Genomic DNA, 20161 nt, shown 5'->3' with positions numbered 1-20161 from the left:
TGTGGAGCCCAGGCTCCGGACGCGCAGGCTCAGCGGCCATGGCTCACGGGCCCAGCCGCTCTGCGGCATGTGGAATCTTCCCGGACCGGGGCACGAACCCGTGTCCCCTGCATCGGCAGGCGGACTCTCAACCACTGCGCCACCAGGGAAGCCCACAAGAGGGCTTTTATAAGAGGTTTTAGAATCGTTGCTTTTTGTTCCTTCCTGAATTCAGGCTTTATGGATGATTAGTTGATGATTTTCAACCCTGCAGTTCAAAGCTCTTCTCTCAGTGTTAGTTCTGACATGAATTCCAGCATGTTTGAATACGAGACTTCATATAACTTATATACATAGTGTGTGTATATATACGGTTACTACAAAAAAACTCTTACCCTGGTACTCAATTCCCGATTTTACTTCTTATATTTTCTGAGTGTGAATAGCTATGCCTTTAAAAACTGATTGATTTCACTAAATAGCATTCCTGAGGTCATGCTGTTCATGGTACCTTGGGTTACAAGTTGTAAATGAACACAAAGGAGAACAAGACTAGTCAACTTTAATTTGTCAGGAGGCAAATTGCTTTTTGTGTTTGCAAAGTCTCGTATTTTAAAAGATTTAAACATTCAATTCATTTGTCACTGAAAGGGAACTTAAAATTTTTTCCTCATTAAAAAAGTGAATGTCTAACAGGTAGACATAGAGGTTGGGATGGTATAAGGTTGTTGTTAACAGTTGCACATCAGATGAATGATTTGGATGCCAAATGGGTTCCGTTAGCAATATCCAGAAAGATGCCAATAAAAATTAGTTAAAAGATGAAGGAAAAATATGTTACCTGATTTAAAAATGTTATACCTTTTATTTTTAAAACAAATATGAACAGAAGTTAAATCATTTACTTAATATCTGAAATAGGCAAAGAATTCAAAGCTATCTTGTATACCTTCATGTTTGTAAAATCTGTTCGTTCATGAGCGATGAACAAGAGGAAATTCACATGTTGGTAGAAGAGAAGATGGGTAAATACAATAACTGAGTGAAAGAAAATTTTTTATGAATGTAATTATTAATATTTTAAATATTTACAGTATGCCATGCACATAAGTGTATGTGTTTAGCCAGAACTGAAATCGCTCATTAAGTTTAATCCCTGGTTGGGGCAGAGGTGTGTGTAGGGGGGGTTCATTTAACAGACTTTTTTCACTCACGTGTTTCAAAATGTGCTGTGAAATATTTAAATTGAATATCATAGAATTTTTTTTAAACTTTCCACAGGTGGAAATTTTCATTTGGCCTTTATGTATTTACCTATGGAGTCCGGTTCCTGAAAAAGGTAGGCTCTGTCAAGTTACTTTATGTAATTCTTATGTAACTGTAAGCCTCTATCATTTTTTATGTTGTGGCAGTAGTAGAATTGTAAACAGTCATAACACACTTGCTAAGAATTATTTGTACATTTTTCTTTGATTTATAAAAAGATTGGCCGTTCATTCTTTGTAGTAAACAACTTTCAGGCATCTGCCGAAAATAACTTTTGAAAATAATTTGTTTTTCCAGTGATAGATGTTACTAAGCGTATTGACCACGCTAGTTGGTTATTTGCTACCTATGGGCATTAGAACCTTATAAAATCCATCTCAGGCTTGGAAAGAATTTCGAGTTTCCACATCACACATCACACAACTTGAAAGAATCACTTTTGGCATTTTGTGTTATCACTGTAGCCTTTATCAGTAGAAATTAGAGTTTAGTGTCTTGCAAAGCTACCAACAGGGTAACACCAACTGCCAGTGGAAAATTCAATTCCTTTTATAGACTGTGTTCCCTGGCTGCTGTGTTGCTTTTCTGCATGAACAAAGGCACCTTTACCTATGAAAGCAATTCTTTGAGGGCGTCATAGTCTTTTTCTTCTTCATTTCAGTGCTTAATGGCACTAGTAACAAGTTAGGCTGCTTAACTTCAAGTCTCACGAAGACGTTCTCACAGTCATGCCATAGTGAGTTGGCAGAAAATGGGAAATTATTTTTTAAAATGTTTTACGGTATTACCCTTTAAATTGATATCAGTGTTATCTTTATTTAGCAAAAAAATTTCAAACTGGGGCATTGGGCCAAGTGGCACGCCTTACTAGTAAATTCTCATGTCAATGTTGATATGAAAATTGCAAATACGTTTTCATTTTTCAAGTCTGAGTTGTAAGATATTGTCCGCCCGTGGCAAATTCTATTATAAATAATAGTTGTTTCCCAATATCATATTTTCCTAGAGGAAATAATTCTTTTTACTTGTCTTTTCCTTTAGTAACTGCAGTTATTTTTCACTTAATAAGACTACATGGCCCAGAGGTCACTTGAATAGATTTAAAAGAATGAACTTCACTCTGTAAGATTTCTAAGTATGAAGACATTCTCAACTGGGGTAAATAAATGTGGTGGAAAGTGCTTATTTTGGAACCCTACTGTTCTAGTTTTCAGATTTATGTATCTAGGGGAAAAAATAGAAAGAATGGCTGTAGAGCTTTTATGCTTCCAACTTGACTACCTTGGAAGAGGAAATAGCTTTGGATGGAATTTCAGCTGACATGGGAGAGCTGGGCTTCATGGGAATGTCGAGTTGCTAACTGAGGTCACGGTTTGGAATTCACGTCGGGTTCTGTTGGTGAAGGGCTTTGATGGTGAGCAAGGAGAGCTGGTGAAAGCCAGGAGCACTTCTTTGCCCTTTTGCCTAGATCTGCAGGATGTGGTCTCTTTTAAAAGCTTTCATTCAGCAAGCCTGGCCATCTGTCATCAGAACAGGAAACGCTTTGACACTTAGCTCTGCTTCATTCCGTCCCTACACAGACTGAATGGAATGAGAGTAGTTTTCATCCCCTAGTCCTCCGTGGCTCTGTAGAAGGCAGTAAAAAGGCTTGTCAATAGAATGTTTGCCTGGAAATCGTTGTTCCTTAAACTGTAACAGTTTCCTTTCAGCTGCCTCTAGATATAACAAATGCTTAAAAATGAAAGGAGAAATAGATGTTGTTCTTCTTGTTGGATTAATTTGTATTTGGGGTTTCTTCCTTTGATACTCTCTAAGAAGCACTCAGTTTTGGATGAGCTGTACGGTTTAGTGTCTAGTCATACTGTAAGATAGAAAAGTGTGCATAGACTCCATATGAGCTAACTGTGAAGGACTTCATAAGCTATCTTGTCCAGCTCTTTCATTTCACAGCTGAGGAGGCAGACGTCCAGAGAGGGTAGATGGCATTCCACAGGTCATACAGTGAGTTTAGGAAAGGGCTGAAACTCAAGTGAAATGCACGCTGCTATCTCTTATCCTAGTACTTTCCCCACTTTCCCAGCCCACCTTAACCTCATGACTTCCTTTAGTTAAGTTAGCAGACTTAACCTAATGTAGTCGTTGTTTCTGTTTTGAACTTTAAATACTTACCTTAACGGATATTTAAAATATTTATTTCTGTTAACTTGTTGGAATGGACAATATATTTGCCCATCTAACCAAAAGGAAAAGAAATTATTATGAAGGCAGCACCAGAAATAGTCAAAACAAGGTAATTCCAATTTTCACAATACCCTGAATGTTTTAAAATAAAATAGCAGGGTAGTGGACCAGTTTTAAAATATCAAAGGCCACAGCTGCTTCTTATTCCCAGCATCCAAAATGTGGATCATTACATGTGCTGTTAGAAAAATACCTAGGCAACTTGCACTGTCCAATTTTCTTCTGCTTTTAGGTCAAATGAATCTGATGCGTCTCATCTTCTAGGGTGTATTAAGTAACCTTAACTACCCTTTCTACCCTGAAATTCTGTGCTCCCGTTAAAGAGATATTTACCAAATGCAAAGTACCACGCACCCATGATAGAGAATCTTAAAAAATAAAAAACAAATCAATTAATAAAAAATTTTGAAAACCATAGAATTTTAGATGGAAATGTTATCATGCCTCTCATCGAAATACCTCATTTTATAGATGGGGCTATGAGGTATCAATCTCTAGTATAAGAATAGCTTGAGTTTTCTCTGCCATATTCAAATACATTCAGGCTGAATACTTAAATTTTATTAAACGCTGTTAACCTTTCCAATTTGAATTGGCTTAATCCTGTGGGGAGAACGCATATATTTTCCTGGGTTTACCAAGTCATCGTAGATTTTCAGTGTATATATATGACCGATTTAAGTGCCCTCAGTTTAAAAATATTCTTTGTATTGAGAAATAAGGCAGTTGAGAGTTTTTAAATACATATAAACTAGGTTTATGTCAGTACACGCTTGTGCTGTCTTAGTCTGAACCCTCTGAGAAACAGACACCAAGAAGAGATTAAATGTGTAAGAAATTGATTAGGGGAAGTGTCTATAAGAGAAAATGGGGAGGGAGTTGGCCGGGAGGCTGGAAGAGCCTTCAGACCACAATGTATGTCTGACTATGTGTGCGGGAGAGAGGGAAAGAAGGAAAGTGTGGGTGAGCCTCTAAGACTGCTTGCTGTGCCTTTCTGAGAAAAATTCAGTCAGGCCACTGGGCAGTCCTGGAGCCACAGTTGATCATCAAAGGAGACCTGTGTCTCCAAGAAATGGGCTTGCTGTAGTATTCCTGTTGTGCTCAGTCATAGACTGCCAGCAGCCTGCGGGCAGCAGGGCCTTCATACAAATACTGCTGTGGATTTTACTGCACAGCAGCGGGGCCCTGAGTCAGCCACACTCCCACCAGTACAAGATCTAACAGGTGCATTCTCATGGTTGCCATGTGTGCTTAATTTTTAAAATATTCCAGCTTTTTTCCAGAAAGGATACATCATGGAATAAGACCTTATGCCACATAGAAATGGTTTTCATATGCAAGGTATCTAGAAGCATAGAGAAATATTTATCTATTGTCCTTTTTTTAAATTTTATTTTATTATTTTTTAATACAGCAGGTTCTTATTAGTTGTCTATTTTATACATATTAGTGTATACATGTCAATCCCAATCTCCCAATTCATCCCACCACCACCACCCCCACCGCTTCCCCCCCTTGGTGTCCATACATTTGTTCTCTACATCTTTGTCTCTATTTCCGCCTTGCCTTTTTATCATTTTATTTACTGTGCGTTGATTTCCCCTCCATTATGTCATAATTCCTGTAGTTGATGTGTGAATGTATCTTTGGAGCAAGACACAGTCTGACTTCACACATGAGTTGTCTCAGGGTCCCGGGCACTTACCTCCCTCTTGTACTGATCCAGTTTGGGTGATAAGTTATGTGGTCATCCTATGAATAGTTCTGTAATAAAGGATGAAATAATTGGCCCCATATTTTCAGACACCCTGTAAAGAAAGCATGTTTGTGTGTCATGTATATGAAATCAACAAAATGTTTTCTGTAGTTTCGTGATGACAGATAAGAGGATGAGCCTCATTTATGGTGAGGGGCTAACAGGTGTACATATATGTCGTCTTTGCTTTCTCAGCTCCGAGCCCCCTTTACAGATAGCAGTTAACTCTGATGATGGAAGTAGACCCTAGAAGGCATTGATCTTACAGACATGTCACTGAGCTATTAAGTAAAGTCATTGTTGGGTTAGTAGGAAATATTTAAATAGTTGAAAGACATAAGCCTGTCTCAATAGTCTGCTCCTGTAATTGCTGACACAAGTGACCCTTAGCCCCATGAATATGATTAACAGAGACAAGTACTTTCATGAAAGAAGACCCAGAATTACTTCAGGTGCTCTGAAGTCCCAGAGCACAAGGTACTCATACAGAGTAACACATTTTTCTAGGTCTTGAAAGGGACCATATGTCAAGCCTTTAAAAATAGAGTAAGTTATCTCTCATTTACTGTTACCTTTTTTTCTCGTTTGTAGATGGAGGTTTATATTGAGTGGAGTTCTTTGAATACTTTTCTTTGGGTTTCTTTACTTATTTTTTAAAACTATAGTGTCACAGGAAGGTCATTAGATATATGTGCAATTGGGACTTAGGTAAATATTTTTTTCCATGTAATCTACATGTTAGGCTAATATATCTCCAACTTTTTGACCATATGGTGCATTTTATATCACAGTTTTGTACACATGCATGTGTATGATTAAAATAAAGGTTACTCAAAATATATCTATACCTAACCTCTGTATCAGTCGGGGTCCACGTTAGGAGACAGAAACTACAGGAGTGATTCTTGGGGTGACTGTAATGTGAAGAATCATTCACCAAGAGGGAGCCACCAAGACTATGTACTCAGAGCAATCGATCTGCTGTTTGCTACCTGTCTGCCATGAGATAAGGAGCTTGAATTGAATGTAAATCAACTCACTGCTTCTTTTTTGGAGAGTCTACCTCTGAAGGAAAGTCAGCTGAAATGAACAGCGCTCTTCACGATATAGTTAATTGACATTCTAATGAAACAGTAACAAACGCTTCAAGGACTGGCGCTCATCTGCCCACAGCATTTTGATCAGCGCTGCACTGAGGTATCATGGACGTGGTAATGGCAGGAAGAGGCTACGGCTCTGAGGACGGGGGCTTATAGGAAGAGGCTGGAGCTATTGGAACCTAGATGCTCCAAGGAGGAGCCGTGGAGCTGGACAAGAAAGCGCTGACCAGCTGGTATGTCTCAGAAACCACAATGAGGCTGGTTCTGAGAATGAGGAAAAAGGGCAACCAGCTGCTACCACTGGGATGAACTGTCACTGCTGGGGTGCAGATGCATTGCTGGAGGACCCAGTTAGGGTGGGGCTGAGGGAGTGGTGGTAAGAATGGGAAGCAAAACAGAGAGGAGCACATTCGAGCTTCCTCTTGCAGTCTTCCCCCTCCCTCTAGTGCCTTCCTGGAGTCAGAACTCAGCGAGGGACTAGCTCCTTGGAGCCAGCTCAAGTGTCTCCACAAGATCTTTTTTTTTAACATCTTTATTGGAGTATAATTGCTTTACAATGGTGTGTTAGTTTCTGCTGTATAACAAAGTGAATCAGCTATACATATATCCCCATATCCCCTCCCTCTTGCGTCTCCCTCCCACCCTCCCTATCCCACCCCTCTAGGTGGTCACAAAGCACTGAGCTGATCTCCCTGTGCTATGCGGCTGCTTCCCACTAGCTATCTATTTTACGTTTCGTGGTGTATATATGTCCATGCCACTCTCTCACTTTGTCACAGCTTACCCTTCCCCCTCCCCGTGTCCTCAAGTCCATTCTCTAGTAGGTCTGTGTCTTTATTCCCGTCCTGCCCCTAGGTTCTTCAGAACCTTTTTTTTTTTTTTTAGATTCCATATATATGTGTTAACATATGGTATTTGCTTTTCTCTTTCTGACTTCACTCTGTATGACAGACTCTAGGTCCATCTACCTCACTACAAATAACTCAATTTCGTTCCTTTTTATGGCTGAGTAATATTCCATTGTATATGTGTGCCACATCTTCTTTATCCATTCATCTGTCAGTGGACACTTAGGTTGCTTCTGTGTCCTGGCTATTGTAAATAGAGCTGCAATGAACATTGTGGTACATGACTCTTTTTGAATTATGGTTTTCTCAGGGTATAGGCCCAGTAGTGGGATTGCTGGGTCAAATGGTAGTTCTATTTTTAGTTTTTCAAGGAACCTCCATACGGTTCTCCATAGTGGCTGTATCAATTTACATTCCCACCAACAGTGCAAGAGGGTTCCCTTTTCTCCACACCCTCTACAGCATTTATTGTTTGTAGATTTTTTGACGATGACCATTCTGACTGGTGTGAGGTGATATCTCATTGCAGTTTTGATTTGCATTTCTCTAATGATTAGTGATGTTGAGCTTACTTTCATGTGCTTGTTGGCAATCTGTATATCTTCTTTGGAGAAATGTCTATTTAGGTCTTCTGCCCATTTTTGGATTGGGTTGTTTGTTTCTTTTGATATTGAGCTGCATGAGCTGCTTGTAAATTTTAGAGACTAATCCTTTGTCAGTTGCTTCATTTGCAAATATTTTCTCCCATTCTGAGGGTTGTCTTTTCGTCTTGTTTTATGTTTTCCTTTGCTATGCAAAAGCTTTGAAGTTTCATTAGGTCCCATTTGTTTATTTTTGTTTTTATTTCCATTTCTCTAGGAGGTGGGTCAAAAAGGATCTTGCCGTGATTTATGTCGTAGAGTGTTCTGCCTATGTTTTCCTCTGAGAGTTTTATAGTGTCTGGCCTTAAATTTAGGTCTTTAATCCATTTTGAGTTTATTTTTGTGTATGGTGTTAGGGAGTGTTCTAATTTCATTCTTTTACATGAAGCTGTCCAGTTTTCCCAGCACCACATATTGAAGAGACTGTCTTTTCTCCATTGTATATTCTTGCCTCCTTTTTCAAAAATATGGTGACCATATGTGTGTGGGTTTATCTCTGGGCTTTCTATCCTGTTCCATTGATCTATATTTCTGTTTTTGTGCCAGTACCATACTGTCTTGATTACTGTAGCTTTGTAGTGTAGTCTGAAGTCTGTGAGCCTGATTCCTCCAGCTCCGTTTTTCGTTCTCAAGATTGCTTTGGCTATTCGGGGTCTTTTGTGTTTCCATACAAATTGTGAACTTTTTTGTTCTAGTTCTGTGAAAAATGCCATTGGTACTTTGATAGGGATTGCACTGAATCTGTAGTTTGCTTTGGGTAGTAGAGTCATTTTCACAATGTTGATTCTTCCAATCCAAAAACATGGTATATCTCTCCATCTGTTTGTATCTTTAATTTCTTTCATCAGTGTCTTATAGTTTTCTGCATACAGGCCTTTTGACTCCCTAGGTAGGTATATTCCTAGGTATTTTATTCTTTTTGTTGCAATGGTAAATGGGAGTGTTTCCTTAGTTTCTCATCATTAGTGTATAGGAATGCAAGAGATTTCTGTGCATTAATTTTGTATCCTGCTGCTTTACCAGATTCATTGGTTAGCTCTAGTAGTTTTCTGGTAGCATCATTAGGATTCTCTATGTATAGTAGTATCATGTCATCTGCAAACAGTGACAGCTTTACTTCTTCTTTTCTGATTTGGATTCCTTTTATTTTTCTTCTCTGATTGCTGTGGCTAAAACTTCCAAAACTATGTTGAATAACAGTGGTGAGAGTGGACAACCTTTTCTTATTCCTGATATTAGAGGAAATGGTTTCAGTTTTTCACCATTGAGGCCGATGGTGGCTGTGGGTTTGTCATATATGGCATTTATTATGTTGAGGTAAGTTTCCCCTATGCCTACTTTCTGGAGGGTTTTTATCATAAATGGATGTTGAATTTTGTCGAAAACTTTTTCTGCTTCTATTGAGATGTATCCACAATATCTTAATAACTAGCCCAAACTTCCCATTATGCTGCATTCTGTGATGTACTCTGACAACTTACTGTAATTTATTGTATTACATTTTAAAACTATGCAAATTGCCACTTATTATGTTGACTTCATAGCTAACTAGGGGTGAAAACACTTTTGATGAAGTGACTTGCCTGAGGCAAAAATCGCAGCCAGTCTTGTGGTCTTTAAAATTTCTAGGTTGGTTAAAAAAAAAAAGTATTCGCAAACAAGTTTCAAAAATCTAGCAGTTCAAGGAATATTTTAAATTTTTATTAGTAAATTTACCTAACTAAGAAATACAAGTCATATCACTATGGGAGAACATTAAGTTAGAGGTCAGGATTGAAGTTTCAGTCTCTGTTCTGCCTGTTGTGCTTAATAGGACCTTTGCTCCCTGAAACCTCATTTTTTTCATGTGTGAAATGGCAAGATGATGCTTGCCCTGGCTTCCTCGGCTTGTGTGTAGGGATGCTGTGAAGCTATACTGTACTTGGAAAATGTAAGGCATAACACTAATTAGTGCTGATTTAGAGGGGGCTCTGTTGAGAACTATGAATGCCTATGTCTCCTGCAGTGCTTTGACATGAAGCTTTTGAATATTGTGCTGCTGGCGCCACCTAGTCCAGTGAGATCCTTTGTCATGACCATGCTTTGATGCTTGCAAATAAGTAAGTGCGCTTCCTGGAATGGAAATTATCTGGCGTGACCCAAGGAAATTGTCCTTCAAGGCTTCTCCTTACTGTATCTGCCTTTTCCCCTTCTACCTACATCTATCCTCTTGAATATTTTTTGATTCCCTCATACCTTTCCTTTGCCCTTCTGTGTCGACTTGTGGCTGGTATCCTATCTGAAGGGAACATTCTGAGGCCAGGGAGACACTGAGGATAATGTGATTCAGTGAGGACACTGAAGAAGGAGCCAGAAGACCTGGCATTAATCAGTTTTGCAACCTTAGGCAGGTTACTTAGTCTCTCTGGGACTGAATCGCTACAGCTCTAAAATCAGTAATGTAGACTACGTAACTATTTTTATTATTTTTCATTTGAGTATTTTTTAATATATATATAATGTAACATTTAAAAAACTCTTATCGCATAATTCAGTGAAGATTTTGAAATAGCGTATCATATGGCAAGCTGGTACCTGTTTAGAAAGCAAAATAGCGATATAGAAGAATCACCTTAAGTATGTTCATATACTGTGACTCAGCAATTCAACTCCTATGAATTATCCTGAGGAACAAATTATATGGAAGCAAAAAATATACATGTATAAAGTTATTATTGCAACTTAAAGAAATGCATATGTATATACATACAGATACATTTGCATGCAAATTATAGCAAATCCAAAACAGAATGTAAAACAATCCTAATGTCTAATATTAGAATTGTTTAAATTGTTATCAAAGTGGCAAAATAACATGCAACTACTTAAAAATAATAACTATAAAATTACTATATTATTTATAGTTCTAGTAAAATATTTAGTAGAACTTTACATGAAAATGAGTAACAAACTCATTTGTACATTTTGCTGTGATAATCATATATATATAGCAAATGGAATGTAATAGGTAAAAATGTTAAGATTCCTTTTAGAGAGGAACTGTGGATGGTTAATATTTTTCAAATATCTTTATTAGTTTCTTTTTTATTAAAAAAGTTAACCCTGGGCTTCCCTGGTGGCACAGTGGTTGAGAGTCTGCCTGCCGATGAAGGGGACACGGGTTCGTGCCCCGGTTCGGGAAGATGCCACATGCTGCGGAGCGGCTAGGCCCGTGAGCCATGGCCGCTGAGCCTGCGCATCCGGAGCCTGTGCTCTGCAACAGGAGAGGCCGCAACAGTGAGAGTCCCGCATACCGCAAAAAAAAAAAAAAAAAAGTTAACCCTAAGATGTAGGAATTAGGGTGGAAATGATTATGCATAATTTATGAAATTGTGGGTTATGAGAGAGTTTGCAGTTGTAACTTTTAAAAAGGAGAACTTTTGTTTAAGTTGAATTCCACTTCAAAGGCAAAGACATACAAAAGTTTCATCAAAAAGACTCCATCTGTTCCCATTTGCCTAGTCCTCACAGCCCTAATCTCTGGATTTTCTCTTGGGGGTTCCCTGAGATCTTATTGCCCATAATGCCCCAGAATGGGCCTAGCATAGACTTTCTAAGGAACTTTTTTAGTCTCCAGTGGGATTCTGGTAAGATTTAAGCTCTTTTTCAGATTTACATGGCCTATATTAGATAATCTGGAATTCTTCTCCATATAGTACTTTAAAATAAACTTCTCTTGCAGTGAAAGTCCCACCTCCTTTGAGTGGGGTAATGCCTTGAAAACACTGTTGGCTTAGTGCATAGCCAGGATGAAATTTTGCATCACTGATAATAATCATTATCATAATAATGATAGCTATACTGTGCTGAGCACTCACTGTGGGCCAGGCATTACGTTGATCACTTAGCATTCATTCCTCATGTGTTATACAGTGTAACTTCTCATCCTTATGCATGAAGAAACCAAGACTAACAAAGGTTCAGTAATGTGTCCGAGGTCACATAGCCAGTCAGTGGCAGGGCTGAGATTTAAATCCAGGTATATTTGACCATATAGTCTACTTGTATCCAGGTTTAATTACTCACTGACTAGATCTTCTGGGTTGACGAGGATTAACCAGTGACCAAGGAAAAGCAAAGGCTCCGTCTTTGAACTGTATTCATGTTCAGAGCACAGAGTTAAATTTAGCGATTACATTCAGAAGGTCCAAATTAAGCATCATATTTGCTTCATTTTTCTGCTTTCAAATGAACTCACTTCGGCAAAGCCGAGAATTGGTGTATTCTTAGTATTTTGGGATCTTATTAGAAACTGTCTACTAATTTTCCAACTGGGTATAGTTGTCCCTTTTTATACAAACAAATAATGTAATTATGCCATACAATTTATTCTGTCCTTCTACGATGCTTAGTTTCTGCAATGTGACTAGCAAACTGTTAATACACTATTCATAGTAAGAACTTGGTTGGGACAACTCAGTGTTTTCTGTAGCTTGGGAAATGTGAAATTGTTCATTGCCTAGAATAAATTAAAACTTGTTCAGGTGATAAAACCATTTCATCAGCCCTGAGGTTATAACTTTTAGCTTTTAATTTAATGAGATGGCAATAGTTTGATTTTGGTTGTGTAAACTTTCCGTAAAGAGCATCAAGAAGCCTTTTACCCACGTTTTCGCTTTGTGTTCAGGCTTTGTCTTGAGAGAAGGTCATTTCACACCCAAAACTTTCTTCAGGCGGTGAGGTAGAAAGATTTCAGGACTTGCAGGAGTTCATGAAGCTGATGTGGGAGGAGGTGCTTGTGTGGATTCCCAAGTACAAGTGGCGACTGCTGCCCTACTAAGTGATACTTGCTCTTAGGTAGTTATTTATACAAGGGTTTGTAGACTTGGTGCCTGATCAAACCATGAATCTTATCTTTTCAGCTCCCACAATAAAATATCAACTTTTCAGAAACTCTAGAAATAAAGGGAAAACTAACTTATAGTTCAGAGGCTACTAAAATAACCCTGATTTAAATATGACGTTCATTATTAGACAGTGCCCTAAAGGCATAGACTTAAACTTCTCAAAAAGTTTAGAGCTGAACTTGACTGTGAAACACATTGGTCCTCATTTATATGCTGTAACAGAGCTAGTGCTACAGGCTTCCTTTGGCTGAGGGCAGTGGCTGAGAATTGGATTGCATTGCTATTCCTCTCCTGTTTCCATGGGGAATAGAAATCTAGTCACTCTCAGAAGAGTTCAGGTAATTTGGTACGAAATATTGATCCATGTATCAAAATCTGTATGTGCACATTCACTCTGCATTAGCTGAAGCCTCAGCTGACACTTAAAGGAAAATTCTTTACTGAATTCAAAAAAGAAAGCATTCTTTTTAAGGTTTGTTTTACTAAAATTTGAGAGCTAATGGCTTTCACATACAACGGTCATCATAATAAAACATTTTCCTCATCAACCGTAATGAAACAAACCAGATGTTCTTTGCTTAAAAACAACAGCTTTCTGGGAGAAGTAATGAGATGTTCTACTTCTGCAACTGGTGTTTTGTCTCTACGGGGAAGACCCAGTCTTGGCTGTGAGAGGTGGGGTGAGGGTACTTAGGACAAGAACATGGAGCAGAGCATCAGGCATTCCGAGCTGACCGGCTCATGCTCTAATTATAGCTGCACGTGCGGCTCTGAGAAACTGGCTCAAGGAGCATCTGGATACTGGCTCAGCTACAGTTTTCTGTAAGGTGGGACAAATGGCTTAGGGTTTTGTTTGGTTTTTGCCGCCTTCTCCTTTATTAATGCACGTGAGACTAGGCCTCCCTGCTAGAGGCCATTGCCGTCGTTGTTTTAGGAATTTTTGAGCAGCAGTCTGGTGATACCAGTCACCTCGGAATGACTTTTCCAAAGCACAGGGAGGATGGCCATTTTGTCCTCAAGGAATTCAGGCTTCTATAAGGCAGTGAACCGTGGAAGGAATAAAATAATTTTTTCAGGCAGAATGAATCTGTAGTGACAGAGGTAGTTGTATGGGAGTGGGCAGGAGAGAGGCTGCTGGAGTGGTAAAAATCTTCTAGATCTTGGTCTGGGGGGTGGTGACGTAGGTGTCTGTGTCCTGACTATGTAGACAGGTGATGTTAAGTGTATACACATATAGACATATGTCAAGTTTCTGTACACTTAGGTTTGTGCACTCTAACTGTATGTCAGTTACACTTCAGTAAGAAAACTTAATAATGGTGTCTGGTCTTCCTGTAGCTGCCATGTAAAGCAGCCACTGCATGTTGCTGAGTGCAAATGTGGGCACAAGGCATTTGAGGATCAAAAGATGTTATTTAAAGGGCTCTTCCAAGAGCTTCTGCCTATTACTGATGGGAGATACTGATCTCTGTTCATTTGTTCATTCTTTCATTCAGTATCTGTTGAGTACCTACCTATGACAAGGAATATGCTAAGCCTCATGGATGTAACAGCAAGGCAGTCTGGGTCCCTGAGCAATATTAGTACTGTTCTTCCCTTCTCTGGAATCATCAATGACATACGTATTTAATTCAACTTAGCTAACATTTATTAAACGTCTGCTCTGCCAAGACATAGTGGCAGGTGGAAGAGGAGAGGGAAGGAATAATCCCTGTCTTCCAGGATGTTATATGTATGGTAGAGGAGTTATAGTATGGTAGAAGAGTTAAGAGTTCTCTTTAAATACTTACGATATGAGACTTTGCGATAAATGATAGAAGTACAGAGTTCTGTCTGAGCACGGGAAAGGGATCCAATTAAGGGAATTGAAGAAAACTACAGAGAAATAGGATTTAGTCTGAGCCCTAATGAATGGGTTGCCATTGACAGGGGGGTTAGTGAAAGCATTCTTAGGCGGAGAGAACAGAGTGGGAAAACTGGAAAAAACAAAACAAAACAGGGTCTGTTTGAGACTACATGATGGAGAAATTGGGAAATAAAACTGGTAATGTGTTTGGGGAGGACTTGACTGTTGTTTTAAAGAGATTGGCCTTTACAGCTGAAGAGGGCTTAGTTCTTCTCCGTGTCTTCATTGTAAAGAGACCTGGTGTTTGTGTGGAAGGGGCATCCGGCCTCCCCGCTGACCCGATCTACGGCCTCTCATCTTAGTAACACGTGACGCTACCTCTTCCTCATGTCTTCTTCGTGTTCCCTCCCCTTCTCTTCCACATACCCCAAGGGGTGAATGAATGGAGTGGGGAACTCTAAGGATAATGGTGGAGAGTCGGTTCAGTTACCTTCACCCTCCCAGCCTCATCCATCTATGAATGGCGGTGAAATTATATCCTTAACCCTCTCCAGCAGAGCCTAACCAGACACTGACATTACTATTCCTTCCATTACTGTTCTAACCCTCTGCAAGCAACATGATTGCTCAAACCACTCGTCTTCCCCTGTAGTCCCACTTCACCCCTCTCTGCCCAACTTGCTCACTGTCAGATTCCAGGGAGGTATCCCACCTGTTGGAGTATCATCTCCTTTTAGACATTTCTTTCAATTAAACTGGTTTTAGTCAGTTTAACTGATTTACTCTCATTTATTTCTTATTTTATTTTCATACAATTATTTTTCATTGAAGTATGATTGACGTATTAAAAGTCTGTACATATTTAATGTATACATCTTGATAAGTTTGAAGATAAGTATATACCCATGAAATGTCACCATATACAGTGTCCTAAACTTATCTACCACCTCTAGAATTTCCTCCTTCCCCCCCTTTTTTTATAAGAACATTTGACATAAGACCTACTCTCTGAAATTTTAAAGTATAAAATATAGTACTGCTAACTCTGTGTACTATGCTCTGCAGTAGATCTCTAAGACTTATTCATCTTGCATAAGTAAAACTATGTACCCCTCTCTAATTTCTCCTTCCCCCAGCCCCTGGTAATCATCATTTTCTCTGCTTCGGTGAGTTTGACTATTGTAGATTCCTGGTAAAAGTGAGATCATGTAGTATTTATTCTTCTGTGTCTGGCTTATTTCCCTTAGCCTAATGTCTTCTAGTTCATACATACTGTCGGAAATTGCAGGATTTCCTTCTTTTTTTAAGGCTCCAGTGATATTGCATTGTATCTATATACATTTTCGTCATCCATTCACCTGTCAGTAGATATTCGTTTTCTATTTCTTTTGCTATTTTGAATAATGCTGCAGTGATCATGAATATGCAGATATCTCTTTGAGGTCCTCATTTCAATTATTTTGGGTATATACCCAGAAGTGGGATTGCTGGATCATATGATGTTTTTGAGGAATCTCCATACTTTTGTCCATAGTAGCTGTACCAGTTTACATTTCCACCAGCAGTGCACAAGGGTCCCCTTTTTTTCCACATCCTTGCTTATTAGGACAGTTATTATCAGAAAAACAAAAGATCTTTTGTTTTTCTGATAATAACCGTCCTAATAGGTGTGAAGTGATACCCCATTGTGGTTTTGATTTGCATTTTCCTGATGATTAGTGATATTAAGCATCTTTTCATATACCTGTTGGCTACTTGTGTGTCCTAAGAGAAATGTCTATTCAGGTCTTCGGCCCATTTTTGAATAGAGTTTTTTGCTATTGAGTTGCAGGGGAGTTCCTTATGTATTTTGGATTTTAACCCTTTATTTATTAGATGTATGACTTACAAGTACTTTCTCCCATTCCGTAGGTTGCCTTTTTCACTTTGCTGATTGCTTCCTCTGTTGTGCAGAAGCTTTTTGGTTTGATGTGGTTCCACTTGTCTATTTTTGCTTTTATTGCCTGTGCTTTTGGTGTCATAACCAAGAAATCATTGCCAAGGCTAGTATTAAGAAGCTTTGGCCTTGGATTTTCTTCTAGGAGTTTTACAGTTTCAGGTCTTACGTTTAAAGCTTTAATCCATTTTGATTTTTGTGATGATATAAGGTAAGAATCCAGTTTCATTCTTTTGCATGTGGATATTTGGTTGTCCCAGCACAATTTATTGAAGAGACTATTCTTTCCCCATTGTGTATTCTTGCCTCCCTTGGTTTATTTTTGAGGTTTCTGCCCTAGCTTCCTGTAGAGACTGCACTGAACAGACTCCCCAGCTTTTCCTGTGGTTATCAGCACCTCTGACAAAGGCAAACAGGACAAAAAACTGTCCCATAGTCTCTGTGTTTTTCCACTGCTCTAACCACTTTTGTCTTACTCTGGCTGGTCCCATTGCTACCACTGGGTTCACTTCTGTAGCATCACTTACTTAGAATGACCTTCCTCATCCTAACTCAAAGCCTACCAGCCCTGATTCTTCACAGATCCACCTCACTATGGAAAACCTATAACTTAAAGCCCTTTAAATCTCTCATTTAGTGCACATATTGCATATATGTAAAACACCCAGCTTGGTCCGTGAGCCATGAAAGGTGTTCAATAAATAGGAGTTATTGTTATCATTATTGTATAATATCATCCAGTACTTAAGTAGTAAGTGTCTTATCTGTGTACTTTCATCTCAGATTTCTTTCCATCTAGTTCTATAAGCTGCTCATTTCCCCATGCTGCCTAATATCCTGCTAAGAATACAATAGAGAGTTCACAAAAACTTGAGTAATAAAATTAAAAATATGCAACTTTGCTATTTCATAACAGTTTTATTTAAAGGTTTTGGGAAAAAGAACTTAAAATTAATGACTGAAATCAAATATGGAGATTAGCTGAGAATTTTCACTGTTTGTGGTTACCCTATTTCCCATTAGTATTGTACAGAAGGGTGGCAGTAAAATTTAATAAAATTAACTTCCTTCCCTGAACTGGTAGGTAGTTTGAATTCTGGCCAAACTCTCTCTCTCTTATGTGATTAGTACATCCAACCAGATCTACCCTTAGAGTGTTAGTTTTGAGTAGTTGGTTGGGGATTTCCAGTATTTTTGTCTTATGTCTAAAGGAGCGTGTGTGTGTGTGAGTGTATACAATCCAGTTAGTAAAGCTGTGGTGACTGATACCCAGGGTCTCACTGCTAGGAGCTGACTGAAGGATGCGCCAGGAAGTCTAAGGGATTCCATTACTACAGTGTGTGAACAGTGTATGCAGGTGCATCAAACTAATTCTCAGGTCCCCAAACTGAAAGATCAAGTATTCTCCACTCTCCTTTATAGTACATAGTATCCTCGTGATACCATGAAATGGCAGAGTGGAGAGTAACCATTCGCATTACACCTTCTTGTCTTTAATACAGTCAGGCCCATCTTGCTCAAGGTAAATTGGTAATATTCTAGCAATTGTTTCTATGGTGACTTGGGCACTAGTGGGACATTTAGTAACCACAGTATAAGTAAACATAGTCTGTTTTCCCAGGCAATAGCACTTTTGTGAGTTGCCAGCTTCTCCTTTGGATGTGTTCCTCTCCGTAGCAGATCCTTGATTAGGGAGTTAAAAGTAAATATAAAATATCCTAACAGAGATTCTTAACAGGGTGCATGGTATTCAGCATAAGCAAAACAATTATATTTGGCACCAGCTATTCCAATACAAATGGAGGTAATACCTAGACTGCCACGCTCTGTGTGTGTGTGCGTGCACCTGAGCGTCGTTGGTATATGAAGTGTGCGCATGGGCGCGCACCTGTGTGTGCATGCATCATTGGTATATGAGGTATGAATCAAGAAATAGCTCTTCTCACTTTGTTCTTAATCATGGCTCCTATCACCCTCACCTCAGCTTTTTTCTTAAACTAATGGTTGAAGCTGTAAAGAAATTGAGAAAAAGTGGTGCTTTGCTAATTTTCTTGATTTCATGTGAATTATGAAAAAAGGGCCATGTAAAAATGAAATTACTAAATGCTATGGATGCAATTTGATTTGGGACCTGTTGACCTAATTTACAAGGTCCAAGGCTGGGAAATGAGTTCCCACTAGCCTTCCTTATTAACCAGTCTTTTAACCTCTGACAGTGGACTCCTCTACTTGATTTCTGCGTAATGCAAGAAGTACTGATAAGCACAGAGTGTGGTCAACAGAGATTGGCAAAATGATGATTGCCAGCTACTACCACAAAGAAAAAGAGTGCTACAGATTCCTTACATAACTTCTGTAGCCCCGTAGATGAGAGTGTAGGAATTAAAAACAGAGTTTAGATTTTGATTCTAGTTGATTATTGTGATCATCTTTTATCAACATGTGACACATTAATTAGTCATTCAATCAATAGATGCTTGTATTAATAGTATGAAGTCTGGCTTTCTAAAAAATAGGTGTCATGTAGTAATATTGTGCAAAAGTTGTACCTAATGGCTCTTTTTAGGTATCAGTTTGGAAATGCTATTCTTTTCCTTTTATAAGTTCCTCCTGACATACATTTGAATTAAAAAAAAGAATCACACAGTACAACATTGAAGGTTTTATCCTCAGGTGTTGAACGTGGCGATTCTAGGCCAAGAAATTGATAGAAATACAGAATGGACTCCTTCTGAATGATAGAGAAATTGTGAGAAAAAGTACTAATTTGTGATTCCATTAATTTTAAATCTATTTTGCTTGCTAAGAAAAAGTATTTTATTTAGTAGCTAACGCCAGTGATTGTATTCATAGTCGACTGCTGCTGGTTCAAACCTTTAAGCACAGATAAAATAGACTTTAGATTGGTAATAGCTTCTCATGTTGTTATTTCTTTTTCTTATTTTTTTAAAATTTATTTTTATTGATTTATTTTTGGCTGTGTTGGGTCTTTGTTCCTGCACGCAGGTTCCTCTGGTTGCGGCGAGCAGGGGCTACTCTCCGTTGTGGTGCGCGGGCTTCTCGCTGCGATGGCTTCTCTTATTGCGGATTTTAAGACTTTTTTGTTACTTGTGCTACAGTGTATTTAGGGTGTGCTTGCTGTTTTTCACTTTGTGTTCCTATAACATTTGTTTCAAAGAAGTGATATTCTATTCGATTATTTCATCCTGTTAAAATATAGGACACCCTATATTAATTACCAAGTTCAAAGAAAAAACGTTCCAGGAGTGGTTCTCAAACTTGAACATGTCTCAGAATCACCAGGAGGGCTTGTTAAACCACAGATGGCTAGGCTTAACCCAGAGCTTCTGATTCAGTAGGTTTGGATGAGGCCTGAGGATTTGCATTTCCAAGTACCCGAATGGTGATGATGGCAATGCTGGTCCAGAGACCTCACTTTGAGAACTGCTGTGTTATAGTGTGGTACCCAGAAAAAGCTAAATACTCACTTACCAGGTGTATTAGTTTTCTATTGCTGCTGTAACAGATTACCACAAACTCAGTGGCTTAAAACAACACAAAGTTAATCTCTTACAGTCCTGTGGTTGGAAGTCCAAAATCAGTTTCACTGGGCAAAAGTCAGGGTACATGCAGAGCTGGTTCTTTTGGGAAGCTCTAGGGGA

General features: G+C 38.8%; 1 protein-coding gene across 2 annotated transcripts in view; it reads left to right on the top strand.

The window, feature by feature from the left end:
- CERS6 (ceramide synthase 6) overlaps positions 1-20161 on the top strand; it is a gene marked incomplete at both ends in the record, with an annotated part of 316660 nt that overhangs the window by 175409 nt on the left and 121090 nt on the right. For both annotated transcript variants that reach the window (XM_082658771.1, XM_082658770.1), the window contains one exon: positions 1261-1318. In XM_082658771.1, the coding sequence (XP_082514897.1) occupies positions 1261-1318 (58 nt within the window). The remainder of the gene's footprint in view (positions 1-1260; positions 1319-20161) is intronic.

This window comes from Grampus griseus, assembly GCF_964374135.1.
Source record: "Grampus griseus genome assembly, chromosome: 7".
NCBI lineage: Eukaryota > Metazoa > Chordata > Mammalia > Artiodactyla > Delphinidae > Grampus > Grampus griseus.
The sequence above is the reverse complement of the archived record's forward strand: the minus strand, read 5'-3'. Positions and strand labels throughout refer to the sequence as shown.